The 14,188-nt window shown below is 41.6% G+C and overlaps 1 protein-coding gene across 1 annotated transcript; it reads right to left on the reverse strand.

Annotated features, from left to right (window-relative positions):
* Positions 1-2,208: 2,208 nt before the first annotated feature.
* On the reverse strand, positions 2,209-13,926 carry LOC138988839 (piwi-like protein 2). Its single transcript, XM_070374924.1, has 11 exons — positions 13,802-13,926; positions 11,520-11,718; positions 9,645-9,732; positions 9,361-9,499; positions 8,681-8,881; positions 7,947-8,057; positions 5,763-5,880; positions 5,184-5,308; positions 4,253-4,333; positions 3,863-3,976; positions 2,209-2,407 (listed from the first exon to the last, which is right to left on the reverse strand). Exons 2-11 carry the CDS (start codon positions 11,709-11,711, stop codon positions 2,209-2,211), a joined length of 1,368 nt encoding a protein of 455 aa, XP_070231025.1. The 5' UTR covers positions 11,712-11,718; positions 13,802-13,926.
* Positions 13,927-14,188: the final 262 nt, after the last annotated feature.

Raw genomic sequence — 14,188 nt, forward strand, 5'->3', positions numbered from 1 at the left:
TCAATGGATATCTAAGTTGTTTCCATGGGTTGTCTATTGTAAACAGTGCTGCTATGAACATTGGAGTAGATGTGTCATTTCAAATTAAAGAGTTTTCTCTTGATGTATGCCCAGGAATGGAGTTGCTGGATCATATGATAGCTCTATATTTAGTTTTTTAGGGAACCTCCATACTCTCCATTGTGTCTACACCAATTTACATTCCCACCAACAATGTAGAGGAGGGTGCCTTTTGCTCTATACCATGTCCAGCATTTATTATTTGTAGAATTCTTGATGATGATCACTCTGACCAGAGTGAGGTGATATCTCATTGTAGTTCTGATTGCATTTCTCTAATGATTAGTGATTCTGAGCATCTTTTCTTGTATCTGTTGGCCATCTGTATGCCTTCTTTGGAGAAGTGTCTATTTAGGTCTTCTGCCCATTTTTTTGATTGGGTTGTTTGTTGCCACTTTTCATTCATTAGAAATAAGTCAGGGACTTCCCTGGTGGTCCAGTGGTAGAGAATCCACTTTTCAATGCAGGGGACACAGGCTCGATCCCTGGTCAGGGAACTGAGATCCCACATGTCGAGAAGCAACTAAGTCTCCAGGCCACAAGAAGAGAAGCCCACATGCTACAACAAATAGCCCCTGCGCTGCAACCAGAGACACTCCTGCACATCACAACTGGAGAAAGCCCATGCAATGCAATGAAGAGCTCACACACCACAACCAAGATCCAGCATAGCAAAAAAAAAAGGAAGTCAATAAATCCAGCCCACACTCGAGGTGAGGGCTAAGCACTAGAAATACTGGGAAACCACATCTAGACACATTACAGGTATTCCTTGGAGACACTGCGATTAAGTTCAAGATGGCTACAATAAAGCAAGTCACACAAAATTTTTGGCTGCCTAGTGCATATAAGGTTTCCCTGGTGGCTCAGGTGGTAAAGAAGCCGCTTGCAATGTGGGAGACCTGGGTTCGATCCCTGGGTTGGGAAGATTCCCTGGAGGAGGAAATGGCAACCCACTCCAGAATTCTTGCCTGGAGAATCCCCATGGACAAAGGAGCCTGGAGGCTGTAGTCCATTGGGTTGCAAAGAGTCAGACATGAATGAGCGACTAAGCACAGCACAGCACAATGCATATAAAGGGCTTCCCAGGTGGCTCTGTGGTAAAGAACCCGCCTGCCAATGCAGGATATGAAGGCTCAATCCCTGGTAGGGAAGGTCCCCTGGAGAAGGGAATGGCAACCCATTCCAGTATTCTTGCCTGAGAAATCCCATGGACAGAGGAGCCTGGCAGGCTCCAGTCAAGGGGTAGCAGCGAGTCAGACATGACTGAATGAGCAGAGCACAGTGCATAATAAAGTTGAGTTTATACTACAGTGTAGTCCATTAAGTATGCAACAGCATTATGACTAAAAATGTGACACATCTTAATTAAAAAAGACTTTATTGCTAAAAAATGCTAACCATCATCTGAGCCTTCAGCAAGTTGTACTCTTTCTGTAACAGTAACACCAAAGATCATAACAAATATAATCATGGTGCCCATACTTTTTTGATGCAGGACTGCCACAAAACTTTCATTTTGTAGAACACTATAATGCACTGCACAATAAAATGAGGTATACCTCCATAGTGAAACTGCTGAAAACTAAAGATAAAAAAAAAAAAAATACCTTAAAAAAAAGTAACACTGATAGTTGATTCATCAATAAAAATACTTAAAATACAAAATGTTTTCAGTGTATCGTGTAACAGTACCAAAACAACTGTGATAATCCTAACATCATACCAAGATAAGTTCCAGAAGGTTTAAAACACTGGAAATAAAAATAAAGCAAGTAGTAGACCTGGGTTCCATCCCTGGGTCAGGAAGATCCCCTGGAGAAGGGAATGGCAATCCACTCCAGTATTCTTGCCTGGAGAATTCCATGGACACAAGAGCCTGGTGGGCTACAGCCTAGGCGGTTACAAAGAGTCAGACATGACTTAGCAACTAACACTTTCACTCTTTCAGATCTTTCTAAGCAGAGAAACAAAGACAGAAACCATAAAAAAAAGAGTGAATTCAAAGACATCTATTTTTATTTAACAAACATTCCTGAACACTTACTATAGGCTAGGAATAAACTCACTCTGGGTGTACCATGTGAGAAAAAGAAACATGGTCCCCACCATGAAGACAGAGTCGAGACAGAATAAACCATTACAAATTCATTCAAGAAAACCCAAGTCCTCGTCTCCCTCGCTCTCACAGCCCACATCCTGCTGGGAAATGGACTGGGCGCCGCTTTCAGGTCCTATCCAGGGGCCGGCCGCTGCTTGCTGCCACCACGCTGCCACGCCCGCCTCCCCACTGATTAGGACAGGAGCGTTCTGGCTAGTTTCCCACTTTGACCCCATCCCACCAAGCCTATTCGCCAAACAGTAAGGAGAGGGATCCTTCCACAACTCAAGTCACACCATGCCACTCCTGCCTATATGCCCTATGTTTCGCCCACAGTAAAAGTGAAAATCTTCACAACAGACTTACCAAGCTCTACATCCTCAGTCCCTCCATCTACTCCATCTTCCCACTGCTCTCACCTCACTTGCCCTGTTCTAGCCAACCTGGTTTCTCTGTTGCTTCTTGAAGAGCCAGGCATACTTCTAACTTAGGTCTGTACCTCAGTTGTCCCTCTAACAAGAATGCCCTTAGCCTGTACCTTCACCTGGTTAACTCCCTCACCTGTTCCAAGTGTTGGTTCAACTGAGCTTGACATGCCACTTAAATGCCAGCTCTCCATCCCAACGCACCTCATTCCATGGACTCCTGATCTCTCCTACCCTGTGTTCTACCTATTTTTTCTTCCACAGCTCGCATCATTTCTAGTACACTACACTTATGTACTTATTGTACCCCTTGCAATTTACTTATCATGTTTTTTATTTACTATTTATCTCACCTGACTACAATGCAAACTCCATAAGAAGTGGGATCTTTGTTTTGTTAACTGCAAAGTCCCAAAACTCTGGCACAAACTGGAGTTCTATGAATCCATGTTGATGGAATGAATGAATTATCCAATAAGCAAAGACTGATGAGCCTGATAAACCTAGCAGTTATACACAGCTGGTGAGAAAATAATGTAAGTTTTCTAGAGGCTAATCAATCAATATGTATTTAAATATATTATAGTAAATAGTTCAAGTCTAAAGTGTTTGGCCTTTCCATTAAGTAATTCCACTTCTAGGTACCCAAATAAAAAAAAAATTATAGATGCACAGATTTATGCATAAGGTAGGATTTCATATAGCCATTATAAATTGTACACATCCGTATTTACTACAGTAAATATTTACTACAGTAATATTTTGTTTTGTTTTGTTTTTTGTTTTTGAACAAGTGTTTTATTTATTTTTTACTTTATAATATTGTATTGGTTTTGCCATACATCAACATGAATCCGCCACAAGTGTATACGTGTTCCCCATCCTGAACCCCCCTCCCACCTCCCTCCCCATACCATCCCTCTGGGTCATCCCAGTGCACCAGCCCCAAGCTTCCTGTATCCTGCATCGAATTTGGACTGGCGATTCGTAATACTTTTAAACAAAAACTCAGGGTGTGTGTATATTACACCAAGTCTTCTCAACCAGAGACTTAGATACATTCCTCCTCAGTCTAAGCACAGCAGGTCTCTACTCAGATGTCTATCTTGGTAGGACTCAAGGAAAGAGCACATCCATTCAGTATCTTTAATCTGTTCTACAATTTAAAACCCCAAAAGAACAATGGGCTAAATGTGTATTTATTAGCAGCTACTACTGAACTTCTCAGAAAACTGTTAACCTGTTGAAGGCAGATTCCCCCCATCCATCCACTCACATGATGTCCAGCACAGAATCATTCCGAATGACCTTATGGGAGACATCCGCTAGCAGGAAAAGACCTCCGTCTGTCCTCCGGATGCTAGCTGCATAGCCCGGCCAGATCTGCAATCTGAAGACACAGATGGCCTTTACCCTGGGATGCTAAAAGAACCACAGATATTTCCATGCCCCCATTTGAGGCAATACTTTGGGCAGATACTGCCCCTCCCCAATAACAATGAGAAAGCAACAGGAAACAAATGAAGTCAGCATCACTATGAACTTAATAAAACACTTAATTAACTCACAAATTGTACCTGCTATCATAAAAAACTGATACAGTGATTGCAATGAAAATTTTCTCTGTAGAACGTTCAAAACTGAGGAAGAAGAAATCACCACCAACCTGTGTTGCTGCAGCACCATAGCACTTGTAGGGTCGTAGAAGTTTCTTCCCACAAGCTTCATATCTAAAAGTTTCATTACCCTGAAATAAAGAGCAAAGAATGAGTTTTCTAGTAGAAGATTTAAAAATAAATAAGTTCAAGTGCTCTTAGCTACATTTTCCTTTGGAAGCCTAAAAGGGCAGAAAGGCTGATGTTCTTTGCACAATATAGTGTTTATGTACAGAACACTCTTACCAAAAGGAAAATAAAAATTACCAAAGCATTTATCTCGCTGTATATGCAAATGATGGCAGCTTTTTCTCCTAACTAGGTAACCAAAAATCAAGTTGACTTCCCAAGCTCAATTTACATTACTTTACCCTATTAACTAAAAATAGCACAAGAGAGTCCATTTCTAAATTTGTGAGTATCAGTCTGGCACAGGAAGTTATGTTTGTTCCTAGCAGTTCAGCTTACTAAGTAGAAATCAGGTTTTGTGTTTTGTAAAAGAAGTGGTTTGGAAATAACAGTTTCATGAAAATTTGAGTTTTCAGAAGAGTAAAAATAAAAAATTATGAGCTGTCTATATCCAAACCTTCAAACGACCGAGAGATATTCTAGCAAAAATTTTTACACACTACCTCTTCATGTAGACCCATCACGGTGTTTAATGTAACATCATTAAATATACACCATCAACATTTGCTTTTAAAGTTCCTGAATGAATCAAAGGAACCCATTTCCTCTAGCCAACCACCTCAGATCTACTTTCATATACCCAAATCTGTCCAATCACCCAAGATAAGTTAGCCTTTAATGTCATGCATTTACTTATTAAATATTTCCAAACTCTCCATATACACACTGCAGTTTTAATACCATCCAAGGCTCCTGAAGAGCTCTGTTACAAAGACTGAGGTTAAAGAAAATAAGACTTCAGCCATCTCTCACCGACGGAACACAACATTGTAGAAGGGAATGCACAAGTCAGAACAGGGCTCCAGGATCTTTGTCAACTGAATCTTAATGGTGATCTCAGCACTGTCAGTTTTCCTTTGACTCTTTAACTCAAGAACCTAACAAATAAACATATGTATGTAAAAAGAAATGCCATTACCAAACCCTAATCTAATCCAACTTGTGTTCTAGAACACTAACATATCTTAATCATGTTTTATTTTTTTCTGTTACTTTGCTGTCCACACTAGACAAATCACAGCAGGACAAGCAGGGTTTACAAGAGGATTTGGTAAGAGACACCCAATGGAGAACTAGCAATAGAGCCTCATGATTTTGAAATCTTATAGTATTCTTTGTCACTGAGGTCAAAGGCTCCCAACCACTCCTCTTAAAGAAAGAAGGAACTAGAAAGAACTCATATATAAAAAGTTTCTCAGTTTGCAATTTCTTGATTGTAGAGAAGTCCGCCCTCCCTCTCACAATAGGTAAGTACAACTCAAATGTTCAGGGACACTATGATTTCCCACCACTCTGGCTTCGTCCCAAAATGCATTTCCTATTTGGTCTCACTTGCTGAAGCCTAACAGGTAGATAGAGAATGGATCCATCAAAAGCAGTGACATTTCCGGTGACAGCTTGATGGTCCTTCAACATGCCAAACCTCATGCTTTTGCACTCCACGTTGGGGCTAGAAAATAATAAAGAGGATTTTACTTCAGTATGACTTTACAGTAGGGCAGTAGGTTTGTTGGAGAAACAGTCACTTGTGACTACTGCTCCATCTAGTGGTCATACTAAACAATTCAAATATATCTATCTGATTAAAAGGATGGGAACACATGCACACTCGTGGTGGATTCAAGTCAATGTATGGCAAAACCAATACAATATTGTAAAGTAAAATAAATAATTAATTTTAAAAATAAATAAATAAAAATTCCCACCAAAAAAAAAAAAAAGAACTCTGACCCAAGGCTCACTTAAAATAAAAACAATCCTCACTCAAACATAACTGCCTTAGCATGTCGGGGTACATTCTTTGAGAGTTTAGATCAGAGGGCCAAACAACTTCTACAGAAAGGTTTTACAAGCCATATGGTCTCTGCTGTAACTACTCATCTCTGCTAACATAGCACAAAAGCCTTATAGACCATAGGTAAACCAATAAGCAAGGCTACATTCTAGCAACACTTTATTATAGAAATAGGCAGTGGGTCAGATTTGCCTGGCAGGGCTGCCATAGTCTGCTAATCCCTGATCCAACATCTGTAGAAATATACACTTTTTAAAAAATATATTTTTAAAAGACAGTATTTTAGTACAACCATTTTTCGCTCAACAATGTCAACTTTTTATCAATTCATTGGCACAAATCTTAGTTTTGAAAAATTCCAATAGCTATTTTGTATGATGATTTTCCCCTTAGATTACAATAATGCACAACCTTATCCTACAACTTCGAAGTTTAAACAAACCCAAGGCTAAAAAGGGTCAAGCGTGTTCAAGTATGTGAAGAAAGATAAAAACTACAAAAAGTTCAGGTGGTAATCCAGTACAGTCATTGCCAAAACTAAGCACTCACATGCTAACATCACATTTCAAAATGTTTCTTCAAAAACAATCATATATTAATATACACAAGGCGTTATGCCCCAGACAACTTTTGAGTTAGTCTTTTTAGAGCCCTATCATGTCAAGGAATCCACAGGATGACCAGTCACTCTAGTGCATCCTCTCGGTATTCTCTCAAGGGCCTGGCATTCTCATCACATTGTAGCTACAATCTCAAAATGTACAGAATCCACGTTGTCTCCACAGCCTGGTCAACGCACAGATACACGAGGAGTCACACACCAGTTCTGTTTCAGGAACAGTCGTCAGTCCACTTTCCTCGCATTAACACCCATCTCTGTTCCTTACGTTCCAGAACAGGCCCATTCTCACTACCTTCTCCTCCTGTGAGTTCAATTTAACCCAGTTTCTTGGCTCCTTCTCTTGTCATACATGCTCAGCTCTGGTTTCTTACCTCACAGAAACATTTAAAGCAATCTGGCTACCCTCTCTAATTAGCATTTCATTTCTCAATCATCTTACAAACGTTTAAAATAAGTGGCTAGTTCCCTGGCTATTTCTCATGGCCCATGCTCCCCTTTGTTCTTTTAATCTATTTTTTTCCCTCATAACATTAAAGAAAAGGAATACAAATACAAGGTAAGTTAAAAGGTTATGAAGGGGTCTATGCAAATAAAGGGGCTTCCCAGGTAGTGCCTCTGGTAAAGAATATGCCTGCCAATGCAGGAGACCTGAGAGACAGAGGTTCGATCGTTGGATTGGGAAGATCCCCTGGAGGAGAGAGTGGCAACCATACCAGTATTCTTGCCTGGTAAATCCCATGGACAGAGAAGCCTGGTGGGCTACAGTCCATGGGGTCACAAAGAGTCCAATACGACTGAGTACCATGCAAGTAAAAGGCCCTGAACCTAAGTTTCATTAACTTCAAAGAAAATCCACTTCTAACCTCATGCATAAAATTGTACCTATTAAGTTAAAATCTGGATTGGTAATACAGCTAAACAGACAACACAGAAAAGTTAATTTCAAACTTATTGCAAAGATTTGAGTATTTGAAGTCTGTAGGGGGAGGTATATGCATCAGGAATTATACAGAAAAACAATTCAGTTATTCCTATTGAACTATTTCTTTACTGCTCTCTAAGAAGTAAACAATACGGGGTGGGGGGAAGCTTTGAATACCTGAAAGTCACATGATATTGATAAACTGCTTCATTATGACACTGTATTTTGATAAGGTTCAATCCCAAAGATTGAGGTGTTCCTTTTGATCCTTGCTTCACAAAAAGCTCTCTAGAAAATAAAAATAAAAAAATAAAAGCACCCACAGATACCAAAAACAAATAGCCCATGCCACAAAAATACAAAGAAAGCAAAGAAAGAAGGAAAGATAGACTGGGGGAAGTAGTATTTTATAGGTACACAGGCCCTCAAGACATACAAAAGAAGCTTTGAAAGAAAGAAGGTAAATTCTTGCAATTTCTAATTAGAGCAGCAAGGTCACCCTATTTGTCCTAGTAATATCACTGGAATAACTAGGTCAGCTAACTAAGAACATAAGAGTTAGTTCTGTAGAGAAAAATGAACAGCTGCAATGTATTTCCCAGATAATTTTCTTATCTACAACATGACAAGGAATTATCTATGTCTGAATTGGGAAGGAAATGAAAAGTCATGAGCTGATTGATACATATTATCAGCACTAACCCCATTTCACCTCGTCAGGAATTGTCCACCTCTTCTGTCATTCTCCCCACTGGCAAAAAACAAAACAACCCTGTGGTGCCTACCACAAGGGAGGACTTTAGACACAACAAAAGAGGGTGTGCAATTCTATGAGAGAACAGAGTGTGCAATCCTATAAGAAGGCCTCCGCTACATCATCCCCAAGCAGGAAGGCAGCACTCCCGACTTACTTCTTGCGCTCTGCAGTCCCAAGTGGAGGGGTATCAAGAGAGTATAGTGGGGCCTGGGGCAGAGTGGGCAGAGGTGAGAGCTGGGCAGGATCCTGATAAGGCGGGCTGAGAGCACCAGGAGCCTTGTATATTCCTCTGCCTAAACCAGCTGCTCTTCCCACTGGTAACAAAGATGCGTCCAAAGTTCCTCTTCTGAGCATCCTGAATCGTTGAAAAGAGACAAATCAGGACTTTCTCAATCATGCTCAATCATCCTCAAATCTCATTCTTTCCCTGGAGGAGTCAGCAAATGGGACCCAAACATTGGGATTCTCTCTGAATCCAATATGCCAACAAGACTCACTCCTCAATTACTATTAATATGGACTCTGAGGGCCAACTTCCATAGCAGAAATTGAGGTGGAAGTCTGACCCACCTGGGATAAAGAATCAGCACCATCAGTATGACTTCTTAAGAGGGCAAACGAGGTGGTGAACTGTGCTGTGGAAAACTGCTTTTACCTTGTCCAAAGACTGACTGGGTCAGTAGTTACTGACTACTTTTGAAAAATGCCCATTCTTACCACGAAACCATGCACTGTTTCCTTGTGAGGCAATATAACCCACTTTAGAGTTTCTCTTTGGACTTGGAGATATTTCATCCAAATTTGATAGCTACCCAAGGAGGCAACTTTACCCACCTATTCCAACCAACGGAGGCCTCTGCCATCTTGCTATCCCCAGCTGCCAACGATGAAGGATCCAGAAAAGTGGGATGGGGTTCTTCTTTGTCCTTGCATGCCATACTGGAAGATAAGCCTAGACCTAAAATGCCTCTACCTAAAGGAAAGGTCAGATCCCAGCTGTAACTGTGAGCTGAACATTTTGTAAAATACAGTAATTTTTTTGAAGATAAACTGTGTTAATTTAAGAACAAAGCAATGATACACAACATCACATTTTCTCAAGTTAGTTTTCCACATACCTAAAGGAGGCACCTCCCGTTTCAGAGGGGTCTGGGATGCTGTTTCAAGCCCCAGTCCTCGGAACATTGAGACTAAACCCACAGACTCCTACAGAAAGTCAAAGAATAATGTTATTCTAAGATACAGTTTAAAAGGCCAGAAATATTGTTGATTTTCTTCAAACCTTGGTAAATAATAAAAATTATACACTTCAAATTCTATAAATATCAAGAATAAAGGATAAAAATACCTCATAAAATTGTTTAAATCCTTACGGTTTTCTTTAAGAACACTTATAACTATGTTATATTAGGCTTTTAAACATAAATATAGTTCATGATTTTATAAATATAGTTCATATTAGGTTTTTAAGCATAAATATAGTTCATACTCAGAGAAGGCAATGGCAACCCACTCCAGTACTCTTGCCTGGAAAATCCCAAGGGCGGAGGAGCCTGGTAGGCTGCAGTCCATGGGGTCACTAAGAGTCAGATACGACTGAGCAACTTCACTTTTACTCTTCACTTTCATGCACTGGAGAAGGAAATGGCAACCCACTCCAGCGTTCTTGCCTAGAGAATCCCAGGGACGGGGGAGCCTGCCGTCTATGGAGTCACACAGAGTCAGACATGACTGAAGCAACTTAGCAGCAGCAGCAGCAGCAGCAGTATAGCTCATACTTTGGCCACCCGATGAGAAGAACTGACTCATTAGAAAAGACCCTGACACTGAGAAAGACTGAAGCCAGGAGGAGAAGGGGATGACAGAGGATGAGATGGTTGGATGGCATCACCGACTCGATGGATAGAGTTTGAGACAGCTCCAGCAGTTGGTGATGGACAGGGAAGCCTGGCGTGCTGCAGTCCACAGGGTCACAAAGAGCTGGACAGGACTGAGCGACTGAACTGAACTGATAGTTCATGATTTAATATAAGTATTCCAAATGCAACAGAACTACTTTTCTAGCTCATTTCCTGTACACCTAATATAAGTGAGCACAAGCATACCAGCTAATAAATTTTCCCAAAAAACATGTCATTTAAGGGTATCAGAAGTCTTGGGGTTTTTTTTTTGGGGGGGGGGCTCGTCCGGGATGTCTTGGGGTTTTTGTTTTTGTTTTTTAAACAATCCTCAACAGAACTTGTTACTGTTTTCCTGTGGCAGTCTTGGAAGTTTACTACTGTTACACCAATCAGAGTTGCCACATATGGACTCAAGCAATCCCATCTGAGTGAAAACACAGGATTACTGTCATCAGTGTTTCTTTTTATAAAATGTTACATCTAACACGGTCAACACTACTTCACATGGTCACAACTGCATTATTAGGTTCTTCCTATATCTAACTCTCTATTCTTTGAAATTTGTTAATTACAGACAAAAACCATTTTAACAATTACTATATAATCAGGAGATTAAGAATGCACATCCATGTAAGTATATATACAGCAGTAACAATAGCCAAAGATCCTTTTTTTCTTTAAGATTTGGGCAAAGAGCCTTCTGAAAGGAACTATTCTTAACAATTACGACCTTAGAGGCAACAGTGGCTGCTAATACACAGAGTCCAACCCAGAGTGAAAACCTAAACACTAAAGGCTGTATCTCTAAACCTGTCATGTATGTATGTATGTACATATTTATACTTTTAGAAGTCAGGAAACTAAGCCATTTACCCAAGTCCATCTAACATTCATTATGAGGCACTTTTTCTAGACCTGCAATTCAAGAATTTCAAATATATTCCTAGAAGATCAAACTACTTGTTAAAGGGGGAAATAAAAACAATGCCTGCTTTCATATAGGGCTTCCCAGTTTCCTAAGTACCTTGAAATCCATTATTTGCTCTAAAGATAAGCTGCATGCTGCTACTGTGTATACAGACATGGTCTTACCTTTTGCATTGGCCCACTCTGTGGACTCGGCTCCTTTTGCTTTCCAAACACATGGCCCCTGCCTGCAGGTCCTGCCCTGCTCAGAGCTGGGTCCAAAGGTTTTGGAGCTTGTGGCCAAGAGCCTGGCATCCGCACAGACTGAGATGGGTGCACGGGAGACAGGCCCCTGAAGCGTGGTCGGACAGGATCCATTGTAAGGCTGCAGAGGACATGAGTGTCAATCTGTCCTTGTTTATCACCTGCCATCATTTTATAGTTTAAATGATTCCCAAAGAATTTCCTTTTCCTCCACAACAGACACACAAAGCATTCAAAGAAAAAAAAGCTACTTTGGATCATACCAATGATACTCCTATATGATATTCACAATATATTATATTCAAAAGTTTCTATTTAGCCCAGAATTTTCTAAATACTCTCAATCAACAATCTCTTAAAGGCCAAACCCTCCTTAATTTTACTCATATTTTCTACCCAAAGAGCTTCTTTGAGAACTCAGTCCTGCAAGTTAACAGATGGGGAAGGATGTATTTTTTATGTATGGGCATGATTTTGCTTTATAAGTAAGTATATAGTTAACATATCACAAAAATTTTGTGTCAATAAATATTTATGTTTTGCTTTATTTGGGGCCTCTCTACCAGGGACCTAATCTTTTTCCCAGTCTATTTTCATAGTAAACTATTCCATCTCCTCCTTGATTCCTTAGTGTGCTTCTCTGAATCTTTATCCAATTTCTTTCAACAGAGCTCTTTTCTCACTCTATCAGAACTGAGGTCTTCAGCATACAGACCCTTCCTCATTTGAGCCTATGATTCCTGCTTAGTCTCACAGGTGACATTTAATACTTGCCCCTGCCCTCAAGGTAACCAGGGATGATGCTCTTCTTGGCCCTCAAGTCTCAGACTCACTAAGCCTCTTCAAAATCACTTTATATAATCTACAGACTTCAAGACTTCTCTTTTTTTAAAAGGCCATGCTAGGCTTTCCTGGTAGCTCAGCTAGTAAGGAATCCGCCCGCAAGGTGGGAGACCTGGGTTCAATCCCTGGGTTGGGAAGATCCCCTGGAGAAGGGAACTGCTACCCACTCCAGTATTCTGGCCTGGAGAATTCCATGGACTGTATAGCCCATGGGGTCGCAAAGAATCCAACATGACTAAGCAACTTTCACTTTTAGGGGCATATAGGATCTTAGTTCCCCAGCTAGGAATCGAACCTATGCCCCCTGAAGTGGAAGCATAGAGACTTAACCAACTAGACCCCTAGCAAAGGCCCAGGACTCCTTCTTTCAGGGGCTCCTTTTCACTGTCCTGACTCACCCCAATTCCCAAAGAAGCTTCTGTAATTAACAAGTAAGCCTCTTCTTAATTTTTACAAACCTGTCTTAACTATAAATTACTGAGAAATCAGGTCATGCACATAAAGAAAAGGCTGACATACAATTTCTAAGTCAAGTCTACAGATGAAAGCGGTTCAGGATTTGGCAAAACTTTTTTATACAATTATTTTTTACACTAAAACGGAAAGGCATGCCTCCTCCTCAAAGGCTACTAGAGTTCTCCCCTATAATTGTTCAAACTCCTTTTCAGTTAGCTTGACCTCTTGGCTCACACCTTCCCACCACCACTGGAAGAAACCAGAGCAATTAGTAGTCTAACTGGTACACACTGAGAGGCACCGTGATACCTACCAATTACAGGATTTCTGGAATCCTCTTCTTTCTTCACCCCTCTCTTACCTCCAACATCACTTCTACAGATTCAAGCACCTCCTCCAGAAAGCCCTCCCTTACTGTGGATTTTCTCCTTTGATTAGTTAACAAATAGCTGACTGAGTCTAAGGCCCAACCCGGAAGAATGCCAGGACAGACAGATCCCAGGACAGGCGAGGCCTACGTTCGGTACTCCTCCAGGCGCGACCTCCAGACTGGGGTCTATGACTGGGATGTAACCAGAAGGGAAGGGCCCCTACGCTCCTTCAACCTGGAGAAAGCATCATTCCCCAAACCAAGACTTCACCAGCGGTCTGGCCCACTGTTCCCGCCCAAGGAACACTCAACGCATTCAACCATCTCCCTGCCAATAGCCTCCTCCCTCCTGTGTTCCACCTTTTCAAGGGCCTGCCTTCCGCCTACACCCCCAACCTCAAATAACGACTTCCTGCCCCCGCCCCAGGCCCAGCCTCCACCCAGGGGCCCACAGACTCCGCACTTTTCCAAGGGGAGAGGGGGAGAGGGCCACAAGGACCCCAGCTTACCACCAAGAACTTGAGTGCGAGCGCACCTGGCCTGTAGCAGAGCGACCTCTGCCTCCCTGGTCTTCCACACCTGCGTCCCGTCCTCTCACAGGTGCTGGACTCCACCGAGCATCTTGGCTGCGCCTCAGGAGAAGCCAGCGCTCAACGATCCTACCACGCCAAAAGCCCACATGCTCCAGACCTCGAGTTCCCGTCCTCTCGCGAGGCCTAAGCGACTGAACCCATTGGCCAAATGACGTGCCAATCACAAGAACCAGCCATCTCATTGGCTCTTCTGCAAAGAGCCTTCCTCTCCCATTCCAGCCGTCTCACGCCGTGCTGGCGAGGTTCACCCGGAAAGGGTGCTCAAAGTGGCGGGGAAAGTGGCGGGGGATGGTGTCCAAAAGTTAGGAGTGAAATTAAGTGTTGAAGTG

This window comes from Bos mutus, chromosome 8 (genome assembly GCF_027580195.1).
Source record: "Bos mutus isolate GX-2022 chromosome 8, NWIPB_WYAK_1.1, whole genome shotgun sequence".
In the NCBI taxonomy this organism is placed as follows: domain Eukaryota; kingdom Metazoa; phylum Chordata; class Mammalia; order Artiodactyla; family Bovidae; genus Bos; species Bos mutus.

Coding starts and splice junctions, on each gene's coding strand:
- LOC138988839 (XM_070374924.1), bottom strand. CDS start 11,711: ATGGATCCTGTCCGACCACGCTTCAGGGGCCTGTCTCCCGTGCACCCA. Junction 8,058..8,680: donor GGGACTGCAGAGCGCAAGAA/GTAAGTCGGGAG, acceptor TTTATTTTCTAG/AGAGCTTTTTGTGAAGCAAG. Junction 5,309..5,762: donor TACCTGTTAGGCTTCAGCAA/GTGAGACCAAAT, acceptor TTTATTTGTTAG/GTTCTTGAGTTAAAGAGTCA.